The sequence below is a fragment of the Carassius carassius genome, chromosome 44, assembly GCF_963082965.1.
Source record: "Carassius carassius chromosome 44, fCarCar2.1, whole genome shotgun sequence".
In the NCBI taxonomy this organism is placed as follows: domain Eukaryota; kingdom Metazoa; phylum Chordata; class Actinopteri; order Cypriniformes; family Cyprinidae; genus Carassius; species Carassius carassius.
In genome coordinates, this window is record NC_081798.1 from 17139612 (window position 1) to 17165042 (window position 25431).

The 25431-nt window shown below is 36.3% G+C and overlaps 2 protein-coding genes and 1 long non-coding RNA gene across 3 annotated transcripts; 1 reads left to right on the forward strand and 2 right to left on the reverse strand.

Annotated features, from left to right (window-relative positions):
- On the reverse strand, positions 1–5671 carry LOC132126298 (solute carrier family 45 member 3-like). Its single transcript, XM_059537477.1, has 4 exons — positions 5380–5671; positions 2703–3518; positions 1416–1681; positions 1–1328 (listed from the first exon to the last, which is right to left on the reverse strand). Exons 1-4 carry the CDS (start codon positions 5519–5521, stop codon positions 915–917), a joined length of 1638 nt encoding a protein of 545 aa, XP_059393460.1. The 5' UTR covers positions 5522–5671; the 3' UTR covers positions 1–914.
- Positions 5672–11267: 5596 nt separating this feature from the next.
- Positions 11268–21665, reverse strand: LOC132126307 (nuclear ubiquitous casein and cyclin-dependent kinase substrate 1-like). Its single transcript, XM_059537493.1, has 8 exons — positions 21407–21665; positions 19867–19916; positions 19603–19699; positions 19284–19330; positions 19049–19201; positions 18654–18815; positions 17616–17771; positions 11268–11989 (listed from the first exon to the last, which is right to left on the reverse strand). The coding sequence occupies exons 1-8, from the start codon at positions 21421–21423 to the stop codon at positions 11745–11747; spliced, it is 927 nt and encodes a 308-aa protein (XP_059393476.1). The 5' UTR covers positions 21424–21665; the 3' UTR covers positions 11268–11744.
- Positions 21666–21962: 297 nt separating this feature from the next.
- Positions 21963–23936, forward strand: LOC132126126 (uncharacterized). The gene is made up of 4 exons (XR_009427362.1): positions 21963–22069; positions 22773–22868; positions 22935–22999; positions 23717–23936. It is a non-coding gene; the product is annotated as an uncharacterized LOC132126126 (long non-coding RNA).
- The last annotated feature ends 1495 nt before the right edge of the window (positions 23937–25431 follow it).

Here is a 25431-nt window from a genome sequence, read left to right on the forward strand (position 1 = left end):
TAATTGAAAGAAAAGGAAAAAATTAAGAAAAACATGGAAATATATGAGACCTGAGTGAATGATGGAGCAAATATGGGTAAATATGTCTGTGCTGGAAAAAAAAGGGGAAAAAAGGGGGAAAGCAACTGCTATAGAGACACTAGATGGCAGTAGTTGATAAAGAACTGTCTGATGCCACCCATCACAAGTCAAGAGGTGGCTGGCTATGCTATGGCTAAAAATTATATTATGCTAGTCCTTACATAGCCAGACCTCAATTATAAAATGCAGCATAAGTTTATTAGATTTTATTTTAATGAATTTAGTTGCAAATAGCTTTTATCTTTTAGATTAAGGTGCTGAAAGATAGCAACATTAGGCTATATCTTAGAACCAAAACAAAAAAGTACCTAACTATAGAGACATTCTTTGATATTAAATCCTATACATAGAGATATGTGTCTACCAAAACAAATGTGTTATAAAATATTATATAAATAAACCATTAAGATCTAAATCATAAGGGTTGTGTCACAATATTCAAAACCTCAAACTCTTACTCATCTTCACTTTAAACATTCAGAATGTTTACTTTTCTGCACTTCGATACACCCAAATCTTCTAATACTTCATTGTTACTTGTGTAATTGCTCTCCTTAATAGGTACACAATTGTGCAATATTGCAAATATAATATTGTAAGCCACATGTTATGTAACAATAGTTCTGTCAAATAATTTAAGGCTCAAATAACGTAAATGTATGACCATATATTGTTTGCCGACTATATACAGCAAATTGTTTTTCTAATAAATTACCTGTATGCGTTCAATCGCACATTGCCATCTCTCTTTTCAAAAATAGTAAACAGAACCAGCTGCCTTTTATAGTGTTTGTCACTATCCAGAGGCTGTTGCTGTGTTGGTAACATCTCAGTCATCTCGTATCAATGTCCGCTCTCTCAAAGACGATCTTACTGGAGAAATACACAGCCACCAGACTCAACAGAGATGCACAGACCATGTATACAGTCACACTCTGGAAGAGCTGCACGATGGAGCCCATAAAGAGGGACGGCAGCACCTGAGACAGCAAGTAGGCACTGTCTAAAATGGCGATGTCTGTGCCCATGCCTCTGACGGCTGAAGGTTGTGGTTCCAAGGTGATAGACACATGCATATCAAGTGATTGTGAGTTTTTTATATTGCTCTGGAAGGGTATTGCACCTGGATACCCATTGACACACCCATTAGTTCTTTTCTGCTTAGTCGAGGACGGCGTCTCTGATCTGATTAACATTAGATCATCCTCCCTGCGAGGAATTTTGCACCTCTCGCTGGAGAAAAACAGCTAGAAATTGAGAAGTGCAGCTGGTTAGGATAAAAACATTAACGTGGAAGTCATATGAATGCATAAGGTTTTGTTTGGAGTCATTACCTGTGAATTTGAGTGGTACAGGCATGTGAGCGTGTATGGCAGAATCTGCAGGGTGCAGAAGGTGTATCCTGTAGCAGCGGCCATGATGGTGACTAGTATAATGTTGTGGGATACGGTCATAACTGCTGTACTCACAGCCAGCAGGATCACGCTGCTCAGGTACAGCTTTCTGACTCCAACACACAACACCATACGCTCCATAAACAATGAGAAGATCACAGAGGTCACACACTGGAGGAAAAGACCCAGGCTGGCCATTCTCACACCTGGAGTACCATAAAAATAACATCAACATATTTAGATTACATTTATAAACTTTTACTATAGTATATTTAGTAATATATGTATATGAATAATAATTCATAGTAATAAATTAATTCTCTAGATCTATGGTTATTAAAAGTAATATTATTATATTAATACTTTATTAATAATCTATTAATAATAATGGGAATGTGTGTGTGTGTGTGTGTGTGTGTGTGTGTGTACTTGTTTATGCTACATTGTGGGGACAATGTACTATCCCCACAAGGATAGTAAAACCTGAACTTGTGATATTGTTGGAAATAATGGCACGATCTATAAATGATAAAAATAAATGATTAAAAATAGTAAATGATCTGAAAGTGTAACAAAGCAAACAGGTTTTCTGTAAGGGGTAGGTTTAGGGTTAGGGGATAGATAATATATGTTTGGTATAAATGTAATTGAAGTCTATGTAAAGTCCCCTCAGTTCACAGATACAATTGTGTGTGTGTGTGTGTGTGTGTGTGTGTGTGTGTGTGTGTGTGTGTGTGTGTGTGTGTGTGTGTGTGTGTGTGTGTGTGTGTGTGTGTGTGTGTGTGTGTGAGTCTGTGCGTGTGTGTGCTATGAATGAATTTATTTTGCAAACACTAACTGAAATAAATTAACTGTGAGTACAGTCTCATCTTGAATATAAACATATTTTGTTTTGCTGCACTGGTAGAGATTTCTTTCCAAACTTTCGTTGTTTAAATGTAAAGCAAGTGAAGAAACAGTTGCAAGTGCAGTAAGGTGACATACACTCTTATTAAAGATACACTCTCAGGAAAAAAGGTACAAAAGCTGTCACTGGCGTGTACCTTTTCAAAAGGGTTAGGTTACATATCTTTTGTACCTTTTTTACCCCTAAAGAGTACTGCCCCAGTGAGAGATTTTGTACCTTTTTGTCTTTTGCCATTCTCTTTAAACAGGTTAATACGATATGCAGTGTCAGTATTTTTGAGATATATATTTGTTATGTATATATTACAGATAAACCTGCACCTTCATCATAGCGTATCCTTCCCGAGGAGCCTGGCTCATCACTGGGAACCCCATTATATAATCCCTCTCCGACAAAGTCCGTGTAGAAGAGCATAAAGGACATAAGTGCCATCCAACTGCACAACTCAGCGACAAACAGCCTTGCAATGACTTTTGGCATGCGACTGCACAGCAAGTAGATTCGGGGAACCACAGAAAGGAGACTAGAGAACGTCCTTCGCAAAAACAGAAATCTAGGGAATGCCACACGAGGGCAGCAGCAAGTCTTCAGGTTTTCATGCCTTCTGGGAACCTCAGCGTTCCCCAGAAGTTTTCGTCCCGTCTGCTCCTCAGAGATGAAGGCCATACCCATCAAACAAGCAATAAAAATGAAGGTCAGAACAATGTAGATGAAGGCCTCTTGTCCACCCAAGTAGACCACGGTATCTGAAGTGGTCCAGTCAACTGCGGGCAGCAGGTAGCCAATGCATCCGCCGAGACTGAGCATGAGGGAGTAGACGGAGAAAGCCATGCGACTCTCCTCTTCTCCAGGAAAGAGGTCAGAAACCAAGGCCTCCAAAGGTGTGAAGCAGGCCTGACCACAGAATTCCATCAAAGAAATTGCAAGGACCAGCAGCGGGACCTCCAGCCAGTGCCGCTGTTGTTTTGTGAGCAGGGTGACGAGGGTGGACGTCTGCGGGATGATCAAGAGACCGAGCAGGACACCCATGCACAACACCCATATGAAGGGACGTCTGCGACCATATTTACTTCTCAAGCTATCACTCGCCGAACCAATTAGAGGCACAGCGATCAGCCCCAACACAGGTCCCACAGCTGAAATAAAACAAAAAAATCATAAAACATCAAATGTAAATTCATTTTATGGATGTGAGTTTCTGCTAAATCTATATTGTATGGCACTATTTTGTTCTGTAAAAAATGTTATACAATACATTACAATTTATTTAATTTCATTACAATATATTAAATTACTAAATCATTTTATTTATTTGTAATTATTGAATACTTTATAATTAATTACTGAAAAAAAACACATAGTAGCTACAATATAATATTTTTTTAAATGATACATACAGCTGTCTGTAGCCTATACTTTAGAAAAGAGGCCCCTCACAGGGAGATCAACATATTTGGGTGTTCTTGGCAATAAAACGTTTAAAAGCCCAAGGAATAGAAGTGACAATGCATTGACGTGGAATTCGCGGGTCAGTAATTGATTCAAATGTTACCATAAATATGTGAACTTGATGTATGTTACGCAATCGTGAAAGAATTGAACAGTTTCCATGTTAAAATGCGTCACGTTTCAGAAACCACCAGTCTGGCGGATTTGATTAATTTTAGTTCACTCAGTAAAAGATTCGGCAGACGGATTTGCCAGTTTGGTTCAAATCAAAAGAACCGGCTCATTAGAACCATGTAGTTCGTGAATCGATCAACGCATGTGTCGTTTATGGTACGTTTGTTTTTAAGTCAGCGTTCAAGGAGCGTTGAATAGCGCTTTTGGAAACATGGCGATACATCTTCTTACGTAATGTACACTACAGACCAAAAGTTTGGAAACATTACTATTTTTAATGTTTTTGAAAGAAGTTTCTTCTGCTCATCAAGCCTGCATTTATTTGATCAAAAATACAGAAAAAAACAGTAATATTGTGAAATATTATTACAACTTAAAATAATAGTTTTCTATTTGAATATACTTAAAAAAAATAATTTATTCCTGTGATGCAAAGCTGAATTTTCAGCATCATTACTCCAGCCTTCAGAGTCACATGTAACATCCAGTCTATCACATGATCATTTAGAAATCATTCTAATATTCTGATTTATTATGAGTGTTGGAAACAGTTCTGCTGTCTAATATATTTGATGAATAAAAGGTTAAAAATAACTGCATTTATTAAAAAAAAAAATTATAATAATATATATTCTAAAATATATTTTCTTTACTATCACTTTTTATCAATTTAACACATCCTTATTGAATAAAAGTATTGATTTTATTTAAAAAAAAAAGAAAGAAAAAAAATTACTGACCCCAAATTACTGACCAGTAGTGTATATTGTTATTACAAAATATTTATATTTTAAAAACATAGCTTTTTACTTTTTATTCATCAAGGTATCCTAAAAAAGTATCACATGTTCTGAAAAAATATTAAGCAGCAGAACTGTTTCCAACTTTGATAATGAATCATCATATTAGAATGATTTCTAAAGGATCATGTGATAATTATCCTACAAATTCAGCTTTGCATCACAGAAATAAATGATAATTTAAAGTATAATAAATTAATATATCAATATATCACAATATTACATTTTTTTCTGCATTTTTGATCAAATAAATGCAGGCTTGATTAGCAGAAGAAACTTCTTTCAAAAACATAAAAAAATATGTGTTTTCAAACTTTTGGTCTGTACTGTATATATGTCCTTTAACAAACTTGTTATCTGTATTTCACAACTCATATTTTACATATTTCTGATGAAGTATGAATTCAGAAGTATTCTCATTCTTTGCACAAATCGTGTATTTCTTCACGTGCCCGCCATTTCGAAACCTTGGAGCTCACGATAAGTCATTCCAGCACCTTCAAAATATTTGGTTTTCACACCAGATCTTTAATAACTAGGCCACACCACTGATCTGTAAAAAAAAACAGCTTACCCAGTACCATGGTCATGAATCGTTCTTCCACCCCTGCCTCCAGCAGCAGCGGTGGGATGTAGATGGTCCCAGCAGCCAAACATACCTCCAGACCACATGTTAATGTATTAATCAAGAACAACTGCGAGATCCTTCCATGCATGTCCAGATGATCCACTCTTCACCTCTCCAAACTCTGCAGTGATGAGAGAAGATGTTTAGCCAAACTGGAATATTCTTACATTAAAGCACTTTCTGATGTCGGTTACATGCTCTTGCTCACACAAAGCTACCAGAAGACTTTAAATATTGTGAATTATATGGTTCTTTTCTCAAGAATTTCACATTGCCTATGAATGCTTTCTATTTTCCAGTCTTGTGATTATGACCGTTGACAGCAGGATGTGTGACAGAATATTACACCCCTTTAGTCAACATATGTGTTTGTTTAGGACTATAAAATATTGATGAGTTTCTTAGCACTCAGCTGATGATCTTTGACTTTAGCTGTGAGGAACAGTATGTACTGATCTGTGTACGTCAATAATGATTGAACATGGCCTTACTTGTGATAAAAAATGTAAAAGGCATGACAAGAATAAACAAAAATGGCAAATGTAGCAATCATTTCAGCAGTGTAGGCAATTTCTTCAGTTTCAGTTTAGATTTGCTTGTGACTTCTGGAAGGCCGCTGGTTTTATTTCTCAGATCTCTCCGGTATAACAGACTCATGGAATATTTGGCCATGGTTTGGAGAAATCTGAGTTACCTGTTCAGTCCACGCTGATGTGATTTACAAAAGTTTTCGAATGACACATGTCTGTATGTAGTCAATTTAAGGAAAATCTCCTGTTTCACTTAATAAGTGAATCTCACGAAAGCTGGTAAGTACAAGGAAATGAAGCATGTTTTTTTTTTGGGATCATTAAGAGTTTTTATGCTGTGAAATACTTTCATGTCAATTAAGAACAGAGATCTCATTATTGTTAATGTTATATATATATACTGTATAGGTGATTTTAGCACTCAAGTTTTAATATTTTTTATCCTTTTGTTAACTGCTGCAATTTCAAAAATGACAGAAAAGACATACAAAAAGTTACTTTTGTTACTTACAGTACATAAAAATAATAAACATCACAACTGCTTGAAACAGTGATAACAATGAAAGTTTTTTTTTAGCAGCAAATCAGCATATTAGAATAATTTCTAAAGGATCATGTGACTCAAATAATTAAATTACATTTTAAAACAAATTACAATAGAAAAGTTATTTTAAATTGTAATAATATTTCACAATACAACTGTTTTTACTTTATTTTAAACCATTTTTTAAATCAGTATTTGTAATCAAATAAATGCAACCTTGGTGAGCATATACTTCATTTAAAAGCATTGACTAATTTTATCCAAACCTTTTCTATATTAGTGTATATCTTAAAAATGCACCATTCATAATTTTGAAATATGACTAAATTATGTACAGAAATAGTGTGAGGTCACTTAAGTTCAGAACCTTCTTGTGAATATTACTTGTTCATTAACAATAACTGCTAACTTCCTCATGTCACAGCACGTTGACAGATTATTGGGAAGGAAGGAGAAATGTCTTTATGCACAACATGTGCAAACACATTTGGATTTAACCTTTAGGAGTGACACTCTTTTATTTTGCTGTAAGCCACATACACTGGATTCCTGCCTCAGCTGAGAGTACAAAGTCTTAAGTATAAACTGAGTTGAACATAACTGAGCCATGAAAAGGTTTTAGACAGGATAAAGCACTGAAGCACGTCACATCTTACCTGATGCTGCCTCTGACAGGGAACTTCAGGTCCTGGAAAAAAAAAAAAAAGTTTCTTATATAGATATTCTGAATACACCTGTTTAAGGATAAATTTAACAAGCATTTTAACATTTAAATAATATTATTCTAGCCTAATGAATAAAAATATAATTTTTACTGGTTTGTAAAGGAATACAAAAACAAAATAATCATTGGTATTTACCCAGTTACATATGACATTTAAAAAGAATAAATTAAAACTATAATAAACAACAATATAAAGACAGTGATCTATTTGATAAATATATGGTTTTACAGCAACATGGGCTTCATAAGCTATACATGATCAATTATTCTGTTACAAAAAAAATAAAATAATAATAATAATAAATAAATCAATAAATAAAAATAAAACACACACATAGACAGAAAACAACATTTGAGATACTTGCATTTCATTTCCATCTGTAAGTGTCAGCTAGTGATGTGATCTCCTGTTACTTTAACTAATCCCATGTGAATGTGAAAGTGCAGTGACATCAGCAGAAGTTTGAGAAGCTGTGCAGGAAGTGGGTGGGATGAGCTGTGAGAACACACACGTCTGGAAACCACATCACAGAGACTGTACTCGATCTTCAACATTTTTTCTGGGTTTGCAGCAGGTCATGAATTAAAGCCATTTAAGTCCAACAGGTGTGTCTGTTTTTATAGAATAATTTCCTTTAATGAATTATTAACACTAAATGGGATATGACGATTTGCTCTACCTGTTTACACTGTCGGTCATCTGTCTATCTAGCTATCTGTCTGTCTGTCTATCAATCCATCTAACCATCCATCCATCCATCTATCTGTGTCTGTCTGCCTTTCTTTCTATCAATCATCATTCATCTGTTTTTATCGTTCTATTAAATAATATTGCAGTGCCAAATTAATTTTAGGAGTATAAATATTCGGTGTACTCTCTTAATGAATATTAATGACAAACTGCATGTAACTGTACAAGGTTTAGATGGACTTTAGCATGTCAGACGTTAAGCACCCACCCATTGGAGGAAAAAAATGTTGATGGTTCAGTTTTTTTTTTCCTTTCGAGAAATCCAAAATACCATTGCATACGTCAAATTTCAACACCTTTTTAGTAAAATGAAAGAATCTGCGCCATTAGAAAGAAGTTTCTTCTGTTTGAGCATATTGGAGCAGCTGTTTCACATTTACAGGATCACATATTTACATTTATGCATACTTTTTACATTTATGATACTTTTATTAATTATTAATTTACTTTTGATTATTTGAACTACTGAGAAGTATTTATTTATTTTAACTATTATTTAAAAATATTTGATAAACAGGAAATAAGAAATGCTTTTTGGACCCAGAAAACATTGCAAACACCTAATGGTTAAAAGTCTTGTTGGTTTCTCATTTCATGCAGACTAACTTGACATTTTCACACTCTTTGTTTTACACCTTCAGTTTTTTTTAAGTCACTCTTAAACTTCCCTTTTTCCAGAAACCTATTTATCATACTCACACTCATAATGTAATCTGAGGGCACCTTTAAGGAGAAATATAGAACTTATGTAGAAGTAATAGAACTTATGACGTTCCAGGAAGTCCCTTATATGGACAAAGGCATCCAACTATGGCAATAACTGAATAAAATGTGGGTATAGACAAAACAATAAACATACAATTGCTACAATATATGATTTATCTGTGTTCTTCAAGCCATCTTGGGTCTTTTTATACGAATATAATATACTTACAATGCAATTCTATCAATTTACAGAATAATACAGACCTAGGCCTAACTAATTCCTTAGTCATGACGACATCGCCATTCTTCTTGCTCTTGATACACCAATAGGTTGAAAAATGTGCGTAGTGTTAAGAAATAATAGCCTATTGATCATGTGTATATATATATATATATATATATATATATATATACACACACACACATATATATATATATAATACCAGAAACATCTACTTAAAAACGCACAAATGTGGCTTGCACGTCTTGACTTGCACAGATTTGACAACACTGCCATCATGTGTTGGAATCTAGTATCGCGACTGCTGACGACTTGATATGTATGGAAACACAGATAGCATATCTGTGTTTCATAACACACACCACTCCAGTCCAACAAGGTATTGTGAAACAAAAATCTGCATGTTTGTAGGAAACAACTCCAATGTTAAGACTTTTAAACTCTAAACCAGTTTTCAGATTTCTGAAATTAAGGATGCTACATTTCTCCTCTACGTCTTGGATAGCCTAAATGAGAGTAAATTCTATTTTTTGGTAGTTCTATTGCTTTAAGATTGCGTTTTTTCGGTGACACAAACAAATGGAAACCCTCTGAGGAAGCATTAAACTTGTGCCGTTTCTTATTGTTCTCACCATTTTAAGACAAACTAAGTTGAAACGGTTGAATAATGAAAACATTTATGTGATATTCACACTAAACTATCATAGTATTACATATAAAACATTAAAGAAATGCGGATCTCAAAGGAAGATGTTGCACAAAAAGACACCAGTACAAGAGTTTCTCATTAAAATGAAGATACATTTTATTTCTTTTCTTAAAAAAACAAACAATACAAAAAAAAAAAAAAAACATATGAGGAAAAAAAAAAAAAAAAAAAAAAGAAACAAACCTAAATCAAGCACAAAAAAAACAATTCATACATTTTTGGACAGCTAGGTTAAAAACCAATTTATAGACAGCACGAGTGGAAAATTTTCAGAGATGCCTGGCAGAAAGGATCGAACCTATTCAGAATGCCATGTATGCACTGTAGACAGAAAAGCCCCTTGAAATGCATCATGGGATATACATCATGTGTCTGAAATTAAAAACAAGCAGCAACAGAAATATATATTTAATGAGCAAACACACATAAGGTATGAATAGTACAATTCTTCTCCATCCTCAGAGTGCATATATGCCTCTCTGTCACATCTGATCCAGGACTGAAGAAAAACCACATTGGACTTTTTAAAACATTATTTGCTCAGCTGAAGAGATCCCTCAACAACAGCAATACAATCTCGGACAAAAACAGGTACAAGTCCCGGTTTCTGAACGTTTAGCTTCACGGTACAATAAAAAAAAAAAAAAAAAAAAACCAAAACAGGCTTTGTAAGGCAGAAACTGTGAGCAAGACTCTAGATTCACATTTCTCGTGCAATTAACCGTTTTAAGGGCCGATCTCAGAACACTCGCTGCGTGCCTCTTAAGAGAGAAGAGATGAAAGCATTTGTACTGCAGCCTTTTTACGAGATGATCTGGTGGACGAAAAAAAAAAAAAAGCCACGCATTAAAGTTCAGAGTGAAATGAGCATGAATCTAGAAATATTCCAGGTTCGAAATAAGCTTAGCTCAATGGATGAAATCTGCAGAACAGACTACCACAGAAAATAATTCAAAATCATATCTCAAACATATGCACTTACAAGGGAGCAAACCTTGTACTGTTGCTGTAAAGACTTGCATTATAAGTGCACAGCAAACTGAGGTACAAATCTTTAAGATTTTCGGTAAAAATTCTGCAGATTTCATAAACAGAACTTGACCTTTTTAACCCAGAATATTCTATTCAAAACAGTGACAACATTATGGTTTATATTACACAAAACGAGACAGTTTATTTAAAAGGTAAAACTACAAACTGAATAGCAAACCCTTGATAAAATGTGTACCATGACGAAAGAGTCTCAAAACATGAGCTTTAGATAGCATTATTTTCCATCTTCAGCTGATGATCAACATGTAAAGAGCTGCAAGCGCATGTGGAATAAATACAAAACGAATCCTGGGATAAGCAGGACCCTGACCGCTAGTATCAAAACAAACGCTGTCAACTATTACGAAACTTTCGAACAAACGGCTTTCTAGATAGTCACTACACAACAAACGCATCGGATCTCATTCAGGAAACGCTGTTGTAAAACTTCGCAAAACTATTCAAAGGTAAATTGCTGTATTTTGTGGTAAGTTTCGCAAATGCGGTTTTACAAACAAACTGAATGCAACAACACGGTGCTTGTTGATAAAAAACAAGCACAATCAAATCAGCTGTAACAGTTTGTAAACAATTGTTTATCGCCCTCAGTTGCGATACTTTACACACGAATGGTTTTACGAACATTTTACACAGCAATTCATTTTATGAACGAGGACCATCAGCCGCAACAATGCAGAGTGAACCCTACGCTTTATACAGGTTACGGAAATAAACAAGCTAAAGCATTTTGGGAGAATTCGGTCATGTGATCACTCTGGGCGAGCAGCGACGCTACTTGGTTTGGAACGATGGGCTTCCCTCAAGATTATATACCCATAAATAAACAGACTCAGACACATTTTACTCAATAATATATATAGATATATACGCTCACAAGTTCTGGGAAAATGTCCTTCGCGATATGGAAATTATAGAAAAAAAAAAAAAGTTCAAACCGTTGAGCCAGGCCACAACAGACACTGAAAAAACTCTGAAAAGCAAACAAACTTAAAAAAAAAAAAAAAAAAGAGAGTGTAAAGGGAAATAGAATAAAGGGACAAGGTTAGTAACATGGCTAGTCTTCCCCGGATTGAGCCTCCTCTTCTGAGCCGTCCTCTTCCTCATCTTCTTCCTCGTCTTCAGGGGCTTCATCCTTCGTCTTTTTGGATGGAGGAGACTCCTTCTTCTCCACCTCTTCTTCCTCCTCCTCATCTTCAAGAGGGCTCTCGGGTTCCTCGTCATCTTTGGGCGAGGATTTCTCCACTGCTTTAGCCGAACTCGGGCGACCTTTCCCTTTGCCTTTCATAGGGCTGGGGTTCACTGAGGGACAAACAAACACGTTTATAAAGTTTGGGGTGATTAGGATTTTTATTTTTTTGTTTCATTCAGGAAGGATAAAGGTACAAAAGATTTCTATTTCAAAAATGCAGTTCTTTTGAACTTTATTCAAAGAATTGTGAAAAAATTCAAAAAGAAGCAGCAGCAATTGTTGTCAATATTGATCATAATAAGAAATGTTTCTTGTGCATCAGATCAGAATATTAGGCCATCCCTAAAAATATTTTGGTTTGCAGTAACATTAATAATAAAAAAAAATTAAAAAAAAAGGGACGGTAGGTCGGTCTATATATTTTTTTTCAAGTTTCAATGTAAAAAAAAAAAAAAGAACATTTTGGTGATGACGTAGGTATGAATTTAAACAAATTAGCATATTGTGACGTCACTGACTGGGTCTTCAACCCGTGCCTTCGGGCGCATAATTGCAAACCTCATTTTGATGCAGGCTATATAGACCACAAGCAGATTTAAATCTTTGTCAAAAACATGTTTATTGCATGAATTTCAGGTGAGAAGAAAAAAAATGAGGTACTGTTATACTGTTTTACTTGCATCCAACGCTAGGTATCAATGCAACCTACAAATGAGAGACTGTTTACTTTGCTTTCTTGGGTTGTCACTTTTGTGAAAAAAAAATCCTGTTTGATTTGAGTGACAAGTGTTCATTGAATCGATTGTAAAAAAAAAAATTGTATGTCTAAAGTTTTATATGGCAAATAGAAGCGTGAACAGGAGCAAATTTTGGTAAGTATTCTGATTAATGATCTCCCTTGACTTTATACCTCCACGTCCCCTCGATATGCTCATAGACAGTAAAAGATTGTCTGCGAGCTTCTCCTCCTGTCCATACGGTAATTTCTCTACTGTGCGACAGAGTCGCTGGTTATGACGCAATCATTAGCCTATTTTTTACAAAAACGGCTTCTACGGGACCATAACGTAGGATACAAGGTAATGGAGCCTTTTATACAGTTTCGTGTTTCTTTAGAAATAATTAATGGACAAATGGAGTCTTTAAACGCCTCAGATGTAAAGTTATTCGCTGTCAAAGTGACGCCAAAATGAATGGGAGTCATTGGAATGCTAACAGCAGGTGGGGGTCCGCTAGCCAATGGCGGCGCCCAGGGGTGCTTCAAAAAAATATGAAACCCTGCCCCCCTGGTCTACACAACTTTTAAAGGCGGACGAGCTCGACACGCAGTATCTGCGGTCTCATCTTTCACCTCGTGTACGCGCATCGTCCGCGCGGTCTCAAAAAATGCCCGCACGGGGATAATGAAAAGGACATAATGCAGAAAGTGTGCGGACGGCAGAAGTATACTTGATCTTTATCAGTGGCGCACGAGATGCGATGATGTATGTGGCATTGCATTATAAGGTTATGTTAGCCTATCCAGTTGAATACACTACAAAAAAAAAAAAAAAGAAGATCTTGTTTACATCAAAACTGAAACCAAGTCGTTCACACAGAACGCATATTTCGTGCATTTTCTAGAGGGACACCGTCGCACAAGAGAGCCGCATGTTTAGAAAGACATGTAAAATTAATGGATTTAATTTAATTTTCTAAAAATATCTCGAAACTTTATGTTGGGTTTTTGTTCCCCATCCCACTGCATCTCATGTTTTTAAATGTTTTTAATTATTTTTAAGTTTTTAATTAATAATATTTAAAATATTTTTTTAATGAAAAGTATGTTGTTTTTTCACAGTCATGTATCCTAATTCTTTGAATAAACATGCAGTAATATTTTGCTCGATGCGCTATCTTGAGGCCTCAGAAGAGAAGCAAAAAGCTTTTCTTCACCCTAACTGAAATTTTGCATTTTAAATTCGAAAACAATTTGAATTTTGATCATATTTAAGTAAAAAATTCAAATTTCGTTTTTCAGCTATTTTGACAGCCCTGGGCGATTCTAGCCCGAATCTGTATTTGTATGAATGAGACTGTCTGAATACCGGCAGACATAGGCGGAAATCTCGGGGGGTTCGGACCCCCCCATCTGAGGGTTGTCCCCCCCTAAAATATAATTGAAATGTGTATTGTAAATAATATAATGATATATAGTTAAACTAATTGTGCAAGTAGTAAAACAAAAATGCAAACGGAGCAACAATAAAAAAAAAAAGTTTTAAACATCTCGAGTTCCCCCTGCTTTGCCTCACAGTGCTTTGGTCCACTGCCTGCTCCCCTTTTACCTCACCACCACTGACACACATTCCGGTGCGAGAAAACATCATGTTTCAGTAGTTGTGGAACTAGTCAAGCTTACTTTATTCACATTAAATATCAAATGATGTGTTTATTTAATATAGAGGAAGCTGAGTCATTAATAAATCGTGTCCAAAAAATATTAGAGTACCAATTTACTTTTGTCACCGATTTACTTTTAGTCTGCGCTGTTAAGAGTTTATAACGTTTACCCTTGTTTTATACAGGCGTTTACCTAGTTTGTTCAATAAAATCTTACACACACCCATAGTGTCTGCATATACAAGTCTTGTACGTTAGATTAGACTAGTGCGGGTGAGCATTTAGATTTTCCCGTGTTCACTATGATTTAGGCGGTTTCAGTGGCAGCTCGTCGGGAGAGGCAGCTAGGCACAGTTTCCCCCAAATTTTAAGGTGAAAATGAGGAAGATTTAATGTAGATAAAATTTACTATTCGTTTCAGTTCATGTCCCAGAATGTGTATATTTTTGTTTGTAATTTCACAGTCGTAATACCATTACATGAAAGTTCCGCGCCTATCGCGAATGTGCCGAATAGCACTGAGGAGTGCTGAGAAAAGTAACATCATCTATTTTAAAATCCACGAGCCATTTATTTCATTTAATATAGTTAATCTAATATAACATCATACTAAGAGTGCAGTTGTTCTCCAGATATAAGCATAAAAAATGTGCAAACAAAAATTTTATAAACGAAGTTAATATTAAGTGCATTTTAGACACCATATTGCCTGTTTTAGCTCTATTTCACCAACGAAAAAAGTTGAAAACTTACCTACAGCAGTGACAGTAATTGCGTCTTTGAGAAACACACTGAGGAGGTGTTTCCTAACTGAATGAATCCACTTTTTGAACAAAGGAAGGCAAAGTAAGTAAGTAGTAGGCTTTCCTTTCTGTACACATATCCTTAAGTACAATTTTGCCTGTTTTATTGGTGTCCCCTTGCTTCTAAACTTGCTTGTGAGAAATGTTATGTTTATTGTCCCCCCCAACATTTAGATGAAATTTTCGCCCCTGCCGGCAGAATTCACATTTCTGTTGTAAAAAGAGAAACAGTGTACAGAAGTATTATTTGCTGTTATGCGTGTGTCTGAAGCTGCAGTTGCTGTGTGATGCGTGTTCCAAAAAAAAAAAAAAAACCTGGACGCGCTCCGAGAGAAGGTAGTTAAAATCAATTTCCTATTTTCGTTTTCAAAACTTGTGTTGGTTGATTCGTGCAATAGATTTTTGAACATAGTGACAGTCGACACGGTTTTAGACTAGACGGGAGAAGGGATGGGAAAAGATCTGGGCACAGTTTTTCCAGAACTTCGTGCCAAGTTAAAGCGGTGTCGGGCTGTTTTAATGCATTAATTGCTATTAAAATAACGTACTGAGAACAAAAATAAACACAAACACGTTCATAATTATGTATTTATTATTTTTAGTATCTTGACACTCGCTCAAGCAGCATTTTGAGCTCAGATAAGATGGTTGTAGAGCGTCCTCAGGCGACCGTTAATTTTACATCAGAATACACTAACGTTAAGCTACCTGTTATTAACCAAAAAATGTACATTTTCCACCAAATTATCATCATTTTTGTAAGTTAACAACGATGCCACCTCAGTAAATTATTGTTTTATAGTTATTGCCTACATGACATATTTTAATATAATGTAGGAAAAACGTTAAAACAGAAATAATAAAGATGTAAACTTCATCTCTCATTCAAACTCGCTCGCTCCCGCTCCCGCTTCTAGCTCGACGCTACGCATTGGATTGTGGGAAATAGTGCTTCAGCGAGTGTACATGGGTTGTATACTCGAAATCAGAATGAATTGTGGGTAAAAAGTAATGGACAACTGTAGGGAATTAAGTAGTTCACTCAGAATTCGGACAGCACTACAAAATGGCTGACACCCCATATAGTGCACTATATAGTTAGGGGTGGTGTTAGCGCAGTGGATAAGACGCATGCCTGTGGTGTGGGAGACCCGGGTTCGAATCCACTGTGAACCGCCAGTGTGTCCCTGAGCAAGACACTTAACCCCTAGTTGCTCCAGAGGCGTGCGACCTCTGACATATATAGCAATTGTAAGTCGCTTTGGATAAAAGCGTCAGCTAAACGAATAAATATAGTGGATAGGGAGCGGTTTCGGACACAGCAATAGTGTGACATCTGTTATAGACGTCACAGGTTTTTTTAAATTAAGGACGATAGCCTTCGTTTGTATGTAGGCCTAGAAAATTTATATATTTACAATACTTAAATATAATTAATATTATTTTATTGCTTTTGCATTAGTAGTTTGAAGAGTAAAAAAAAAAATTGGTCGGTCTTAATGCAAATTTACAATCGGCAAGTCGGTCGGACTAAAAGCAAAAAAAAATAATAATAATTGAGTCGGTCCTAAATTGGCAGGGTCAGTCGGGTTACGGCAAACAAGAATATTTTTAAGGATGGCCTTAGAATGATTTCTAAATGATAACACTGAACGCTAGTGTAATGATGCTGATAATTCAGCTCTGCCATTACATGAATATATTACATTTTCACATATTAAAAGGAACACTCCACTTTTTTTGACAATAGGCTCATATTCCAACTCCCCTAGAGTTAAACAGTTGAGTTTTACCATTTTTGAATCCATTCAGCCGATCTCTGGGTCTGACGGCAGCACTTTTAGCTTAGCATAGATCATTGAATTTGATTAAACCGTTAGCATCTCCCTCAAATTCATTTTCCGTCGGTCTTAGTACACGATGTAACTACAGAAGAGTCAAGTTTTAAATAGGACAAATATAGAAACTCTTTGGCCATTTTTGAGCGAGATGCTAACGGTCTAATCAGATTCAATGATCTATGCTAAGCTAAAAGTGCTACAACCAGACCCAGAGATCGGCTGAATGGATTCAAAAACGGTAAAACTCAACCGTTTAATTCCAGGGAAGTTGGAAAATGAGCCTTTTTTTCAAAACTATTGGAGTGTTCCTTTAAAACAAAAATGTTATTTCAAAATAGTACTTATTTCATAATATTACTGTTTTGAGGCATATTTTACATAAGAGTCTTTTTTCAAAAACATTAAAATAATCTTACTGACATGTACCTTGCGGCTACAGTAGTTCTGCAGTAGGTTTAATCAAACTTTAAAATATTCCTGCCTAAAGTCTTTTTTGGCATATTCCAATTCAACAGCCTCCGGCCAACAACCTTTTTAAGCAATAAATGACTTAAATTAAAAAAATTAAAGGAATAGTTGACCCCAAAATGATAACATCATTATTTTATGCTAACATCACTAACAGATAATTTCAAGCCTGTATGATATTCTTTGTTACTTGGAACACAAAAAAAGAGACATTGAAGACTCTCAGGAGTGGCAGTAGTTACCTGTGGCCTTTAGTCGGGGTTTAGGGGACTTCTTGTCCTTTTTCTCCACTCTCCTTCCTCCTCTCGGCACTACTTTTTTGCCTTTCTTTTTGGAGTGCCCATAGTCGCTGTCATCATCATCATCAACCATGAAGTCTTCGTCACTGCCTGACTCTTCTGCAACAGAGAAAATTGTAATATACGAGTGTCCAATTACTGGCTTAAGTAAAAAGGCTTATATTATTATTCAATATGTTTTACCGTGCGTTCACACCAGACGCGACTTGTGCAAATAAATCTGGCTATTCGCGCGTGAAATTAACTTTACAACAGACGCGAATTTGCATCATGGGAGGGGCTTCTGCAGTTGAGTTCACGCAGCATTGTGATTTCAACCACCATTTATTCGGATCATTTTCGAAAATATTACGGTTATCATAATATGCACTCTCAAAATAAGAGCACTCTCAACTCAACATCCTTCTGACATTCGCCACTGACTCTGAAGTCTCTTTAGTGGTTCAACATAATATATAATTCGCTTTGGGTAAATCTAACAGGTAATCTTTGGTCTTTATTCAATTCATCTATTTCTTCCAAGCAAGATCCTTTTCATTCCTGTTTCTGTAAAGTATGAATAAGTACCATACATCGGCGATGACTTTGTCCTCCATTGTTGTTTCGGATTTTCCCTCCACTCGCTACGTTATAATCACTTCACTACTAGAGCAAGCTCCTGATTGGTTAACGGGATGCAAAATTTTGCCAATGTTCAGATTTTTCAACTCGCCCGTCAAAACACCTGAAACGCTCAATTTGCGTGCATCTATCGCAAGAATTGTGTCTTTTGCGCTGCCTCATTAGCACGAATCGCACCGCAGGATGTCTATTTACATTGACTTTACATGTAAATCACTCGCGCTTAACGCTTCATTTGCGTCTGGTGTAAACGCACCAATATCTTTTGCCAGGCAAAAATCATTAGCAACTGTACGCGATGTTAATAATAATGATGCTTAATCAGAGTTTAACAACAGAGTTAAAAGCTAGCACACTTACGGTCCAGGTATGCCTGCTGTTCCTCATCCTTTTCCTCATCCTCACTGCCTCCATCTCCCAGAAGGATTTCTCTCTGTTTGGACACGGCCTTTGAGGCAGCTTGCCTCACCTGCCTGGGTTTCCTGCTCACCTCTTTATCATCATCATCATCATCACTGTCATCTGCAGAGGAATCACAAGTGTCATGCACATCAGATGCACCCATATTTTCATTCATGCTTCATTTCTGATTTCAGCACCTGCACTCCTAAACTGTGATTGTTTTATATATTGATCACATGATCTTATTCCGTCTTAATGGGCAGTTCTTAGCCAAAATAGGACTAGACTTTATGCTGATAGCTGATAGTCTGGTGCTTCATGTTTAATGCATATTTTGTCGATCTGCAACTCACCTCCACCTCGTTTCCTCTTCAGAGACTTTTTGCCTGGCTTCTCTGCCTTTGCTTTCTTTCCCTTTTTGGCCTTTTTGTCATCAAAGTCACTTCCTCCATCTTCATCTTCCTCTTTCTCTCCAAAGTCGTTGTCTTCATCACTACCGAAATCATCTGTAAAACACAAGACTAGCGATTAATCATCTTTGTATGAATCTATAATTCAACTACCGTAGATGAAACTAACGCAATTCACCTGCTGAATCATTTTTGGATTTGGAGAGTTTGTCATCGGAGTCCTCGCTGTAAGACAAGAGAAAAGGAGACTTAGTAGTTTGCTCTTTGAAAGAAAACGTCCTCGTGTGTGGTATTTCTTTTCTAGTTATAATTAACTGCCGCATATGTGGGTCATAGTAGAAAATGGATCTCAAAAAGGTTTGCGTTCCCCAGAGATCCAAACACAAGCGAAACCAGTCATGAAATTCACTCTTTCGCACCATTTGGTACATTAAGTTATTCAAAATGCATTATTCTGATACTACTTGTTGAAACACTAAAAATAGACAGATTCTTGCCTCTCTTCCTGTGAATTCTTAGACTTCTTGTTCTTGATTTCACGAGGTGGAGCACGTATCTTCTTAGTTGTTTCTTTTTCTCTCCCATAGTCCTCATCTGGAGACAAAAACAAAGACAGATTGAACCAAGTACACAATAGCACAAACTGATTACCTAATATGAATGCTTATATGCCAATACTGAGTAAACATGCAATTAGTACTGCTGACATACATTAATACTTTTCCGAAGCTTAAGCAATGGATTTAGAGATGGTTTATTACCTGCATCGTCAGATTCGTTAAACTGGGAGTAATTCACCACCTTTCTGTTCCTGTAAGAGAGACAACAAACTGAAGAGAGTTTCCAAGCACACATTTGTGATGCGGTGCATGTGGCATTAATTCACGTTTTAAGGGCTTACAGACCATCGGAAGGTGGTCAGCATTTCTTCAGGAAACTAAAGCTCATTTAACATGCCTCGCTTCGTTATGTTTTCTTGAATTAATGATCGTTAAACAGTTCCTTAATTAGCATTTCAATGAGGGTTTCATTAATACTGCAGTCTTGTCCTATTTAACCACTCAGGCCACTCAACAGTGTTGAGATGCTTGAAGAGCTACAAGTTACTTCGAAGTAATTAGATGGATCTTTTTGGATTATAATTTCAAATACACTAGAGGGAAAATAGTGTTGAAACCACTTCAAATCAGAAATTGCTAGTAAATTTGACAAATAGTTACAAAGAAATGGCAGGTAACACACAATTTTTTAACTATTGAGACCGAAACAGTATTCTCTCCTATTATTCACAAAAAAATCAATTCAGATAGCACACGATATTATACAGAATACAATATATTTTAAACGATTTTAAAATGCGCAGGAATGTTGTCCTTCACTATTTCCTTTTCATCAGAAATAATAATTAAGCTTGCGAAATCAGTTCGGCGGAAATGTCTAATTTACACGTTTATTAGTAACAATAGTTAGTACTGTCAGACTCTTTTCATAATCTGTGTTTTAATAACAGATCTTATTCAAGTTTTATTGTAAAAACAGTATCTTTCGCCAATGGTGGATGTTTGGGAGGGCAGCGCGGGACCATTTTAAAGTCGATACATGATGAATGCGTGAAGGATTTCATCTTTTGTAGATAAAAGTAACACCTAGCCATATATACTAATCTGCTGTTGTCGTTTGAACTCAAAATGTGGAGATTAAATATCAAATTTTGATATTTTTGGGGTATTATGGGGGAGGTGTGGTCGCTCTAAACCACCCCGCCCCCCTCTGACGTCACCCGCGTCGTGTTAATTTAACGGTATCAAAAAATAAAAAAATCCCTCAAACGTGCTTCCATGTTCAAAAACACCAACGGGCTTTCGCGACCCATTATTTCTGCATCACTGAGAGATTTGCGCAAATATGTGCGCACAACAGGTTACAAAATCACTAGAGAGGGCCAACGAGCACCTTCAGAGGGGATTTATTACCCCTCCTGACGCTTTGGCGAGGATGAATGGGAAGCCATATTCTCACAAAGAAACACAAAACCTTTGAGAGTTTCTCACACAACACGTATATATTCTGAAATTTAAGTAGGTGATGCACAAGCAACATCAGATCGCAGAATCCTCGTCTAACGTTAGCCATAAATATAAAAGAGACAGTCCTCCGCCACTGGGAAGGGGACAACGAGCAAAATACATTCACGTATGAGCAAAAAAAACGTTACGAAATCGAGCTCTAAACAAGAAGCTAAGGACGCCTGGCACATGCGTGAAGCCCAGGACTCAGCAGGACGGACGGAAACAAACGTACCTCACTGGTCTTGCCATTCTGCAGGAATACTGTAGAGGTTAAAATTGTGAAAGAGCAGAAGAAAATGCAGACGAAATGTGGTATTTTAAAACACAAGAGGGCTAAAGGAGACGTCGCCAAACCAACGCCCTCTCCTTGTGGTAAAAAATGAAACAATGCGGGAAACACTCCTGCTCTACGAAAGTATTTAGTTTAAATTGTACCTTCAGCTACTCAAAATGGTGAATAAAACAAACTGAAACTGCAGCCTTCGCTCAACCTAACGATTGGAGGGTGGGCGGGGAATTGTTGTTTAAACCCCGCCCACTCGGCCGGATTTGCCCAGAGGGCGACGCTATTGGTCAGTTTGAACGAGTGTTTGATTTGGGATTGGGTTTCGCGGCTGTCGATCAGACATAGGGTCTCCAAAGCAATTACCCTCCCCCTCTTTTGCGGATAGGTTGAAACATCATGGCTCAGAAACAAAAAGAGGCCCTTACGATATGCAAGACGTCCCAGTTTAAGTGTAGACCAACTTTGTTTCGTTTGAAATTAAGTTAATATAAATTAATAAGTGCTTTAAGTAATGGAAACCCCCAGCGTATTCATTTTTTGCCGGATAATGGCCTAAAATGGGATTTTAAGTAGACTATTACTGCAAATATATTGATAGTAATGCTAACGGTAAACATTCCTAATATTGCTTAACCCTGATATCATATTCCATTATTTAAATTCATATGATAAGAATGTTAATGTTCATTATTATTTGAATGAGAAATCATGTAAATAGATATTTTACTTCCCTCATCATTCCAAATGATGATTCTCAGTTATGAAGAAATGCTGTAAACCTAATCTAATGTGCCCAGACCATCTCCCCTCAGCTTTGTTTGCTGTGTTTTGTTTGATCAATTGACATTGTGTCTCAGTAATGATCTTAGTTTGTTGTTCTTTCAGTTTTTTTCTCTTTCTCTGAAATAAAGTTTGTGTAAATTAATATGCGATTTGAGAGCATAGAAAAGAAGGGGTTTAGAAAGGTTTAAGACCCACAAAGTATTGATTTTAGCTGACTTTTACCCTAAAATGTGCCTCAACTTGATAATATTTGATTTTTTTGTATTGCAAATTTAATAATATATATATTTTTTAATGTCGATCTTCACTTGTTTTTATGTTATAAAGGCTTAAAACATCCACCCTTGCGATTTAGATGGAAATTAATGTGAATAGCGATGCAGGCTGCTTGATATTCAGGCTCCAGAGTCACATGACTGCAAGGCATCTGTATTCCAGCATAAGCAATGTATCAAACATATCATTTCAAAGGATTTTTATGCACACATGAAATGCAGTGACTGTGTATTTCTCTTTATTTCTGTTCCAGGAATAAGGATTTCTCCCTCTTTATTCCCCCAGTCTGGGATCCTCTCCGCTCAGCAGTTATTGAAGTGAGGAGAAGGTATGTCTCCATGGCAACCAGGTATGATTCTCGTCCATTTGATTTATTTATTTAGTTGCCCATCCATCAGTGTTTGCATTTCTTCAGCCCTCTCTAATCTTCCAAAGCATCTCCGGATGAGTTCCCGAGGATGAAATCTGCTACTATCAAGGGTCAGTCGTCTCATATGGTTTTTGTTTATTTGGATGCATGTCATCTGTTGCCACGCAACCACTCACTTTTCTCCCTGGAGGGCACACAGAAATCACATCTCTGCTGTCACAAAAAGTAGGACATGTGCAAAAAAATGCTCACGCAGGCTATAACACCATACAGATGTGGGGCCCACATGCATAAACTTGTGTTTGCTCACAGCTCATGGGCAAAGTACAGTGGAGTGCAATTAAATCACTGGCTGCTATTATACAAGGGGCTTAGAATCCTTGTCAGCACAAAAATTTATTTCATCTGGTAAAAACTACATTTTAATGTTGGTGAATCATGCAAAATATCTCAAAATGTGTCCTAACCTGCTCTCAAAATCCCCCAAAAATAAATAGAAATTTTATTTTCAATCCAGAATGTTTGTAGAACCATTCACTTTATTTGTTTGCATTGTGAGAGATAAATAAACAAAAGAAAATAATAATAATAATTATAATTATAACAGTAATAATACAATCAGTTATTTAGACTGCTGTCTGAGAAGATTGCATTTTGTTGAAGTTACTAAATAAATATATCTAAACAAATTAAGAAAATAATTTAGATGGAAAAGAGGAAAATGTCACAATGCAAAAATCCTAATTGTTTTTATATATGCATCATTTTCTTAATGAAAATTATAATTTTGATTATAGTACATATGTTTTGCCTTTTTTGTCTTCTAGGGTGAAATGTGACCTGGGCATATTTACTGAGATGCATTCAGGTATGGATCTCATAAATGTTGAGCTAATGCTTTGAATGGAAACATATATAAACCTCTTTATACTTTGGTCACAATTTTTTAAATGCCCCCAGAAAATGCCATAACTGATAGTAGCTTGTCCATTGTCACTCTACAGTTGCAAGGCTAATAAAAGCACACAAGAGGGCAGTATGGCACTGCTATGATATGATTTGCTTAGAATTTGTAATCAAGTTTTGTTTAGAGAAATTTATATTTTAATAATACGGCTGTTATGCAGTTTTAGTTTTTCCTGTGTGATCTGAGCTCATGTGCAAAACCATTGTGATTATATAAAAACTTTATTGACTGTGTAATTTCCGTATGTGGGTTCTGTATATTGTAGTCTGTTTACCTGACCACAAAAATATCTCTGTGCTTAAGCCATGCGTAAAAAATTCAGTGTCTTTATTGTACTCTACAGCACAAAATATCAAACCAAGAGCCATTTATTTGAAAGAAATTTAAAAAGTTCATAAAACACAGACACCAAAGATACTGTGAAGTTTATAAAATTGAAGTTTTTTAATTTGTCCTTAAGTTATACTGTTATATGTGGATAAAAATATCAGGGGTAACATAAAGGGTTTATATGGTCATGAAAGGAGTTGAATAGCACAAATAGGATTAGTAAGTGTTGTTCATAATGCTAATCTCATGTTTAATGTGAAATAGTTTCCCGAAAATTTAATTTAGTTTACAATTTACTCTCCCTCAGGCCATCCAAGATGTAGATGAGTGTGTTTCTTCATCAGAATAGATTTGGAGAAATGTAGCATTGCATCACATGCTCACCAGTGGATTCTCTGCAGTGAATGGGTGCCGTCAGAATGAGAGTCCAAACAGCTGATAAAAACATCACAATCATTCACAAGTAATCCACACTCCTTCAGTCCATCAGTTAATGTTCTACTGCATATTTAACAAATCTACCATTAAATCACTTCCGGACAAAATAAGAGTCCTTAATAATAACTCCTCCATCTCATGTAGTCCTCTCACATCATCATATTTGTTAAGAGCTGTTTTTGGACTTTAAATGGTGCTTGATCTGTGCATATTTCTCTCCTGATTCAGACCTGATGACTAACACTGGCGAAAACAATAATGGATCGAGGACTCGTATTTTAGCTGGAAGCACCAGGTAAAAAATGTCTTGATGGATTAGTTTCTTCCAAACCTTCAGCTTTTCACCTTCACAAGATGTTAATTGATGGACTGGAGTCGTGAAGATTACTTGTGGATTAGGCTGTTTTATATTACTGATGGCACCCATTGCACTACTTTTTAGGTCCTGTGGCGAAACCTCTGAAACTTGTTTATTTGAATGTACTGTAGTGCCTGGACTTCCATTGTAAGTGCACGCATAGATGTTGTCGAGATTATAATTTGTATTGAACCCAGGACATTTTTTGCTAGACCAGCCCCAAACTAGTACTTCCTAGCATGAACCTTCCTTGACCAACATGCAAATTTCATGCTGCAGGCTAATGCATATTAGAGGGGCACCCACTGAGTCCACACAGCTGTGTCAGGTTGTTTAGCATGTGAAGATTGGGTTGCAGGTTGCATTTAAAAGAGCAGGTATTTTCTCTGACCAACCATCATCCTCATCCTGAAACAAGCAGGAGTCCGGATGCAGCTGAACCTCTGATA

Excerpts from the sequence above, each read along its gene's own strand:
- LOC132126298 (XM_059537477.1), bottom strand. The coding sequence starts at position 5,521 with ATGCATGGAAGGATCTCGCAGTTGTTCTTGATTAATACATTAACATGT. Across the intron at positions 3,519-5,379 it reads ATTCATGACCATGGTACTGG|CTGTGGGACCTGTGTTGGGG; the intron begins GTAAGCTGTTTT and ends GTTTTATTTCAG. Across the intron at positions 1,682-2,702 it reads AAGGATACGCTATGATGAAG|GTGTGAGAATGGCCAGCCTG; the intron begins GTGCAGGTTTAT and ends ATGGTACTCCAG.
- LOC132126307 (XM_059537493.1), bottom strand. Across the intron at positions 19,700-19,866 it reads TAACGAATCTGACGATGCAG|ATGAGGACTATGGGAGAGAA; the intron begins GTAATAAACCAT and ends TTTTGTCTCCAG. Across the intron at positions 19,331-19,602 it reads AAGAATTCACAGGAAGAGAG|CGAGGACTCCGATGACAAAC; the intron begins GCAAGAATCTGT and ends CTTGTCTTACAG.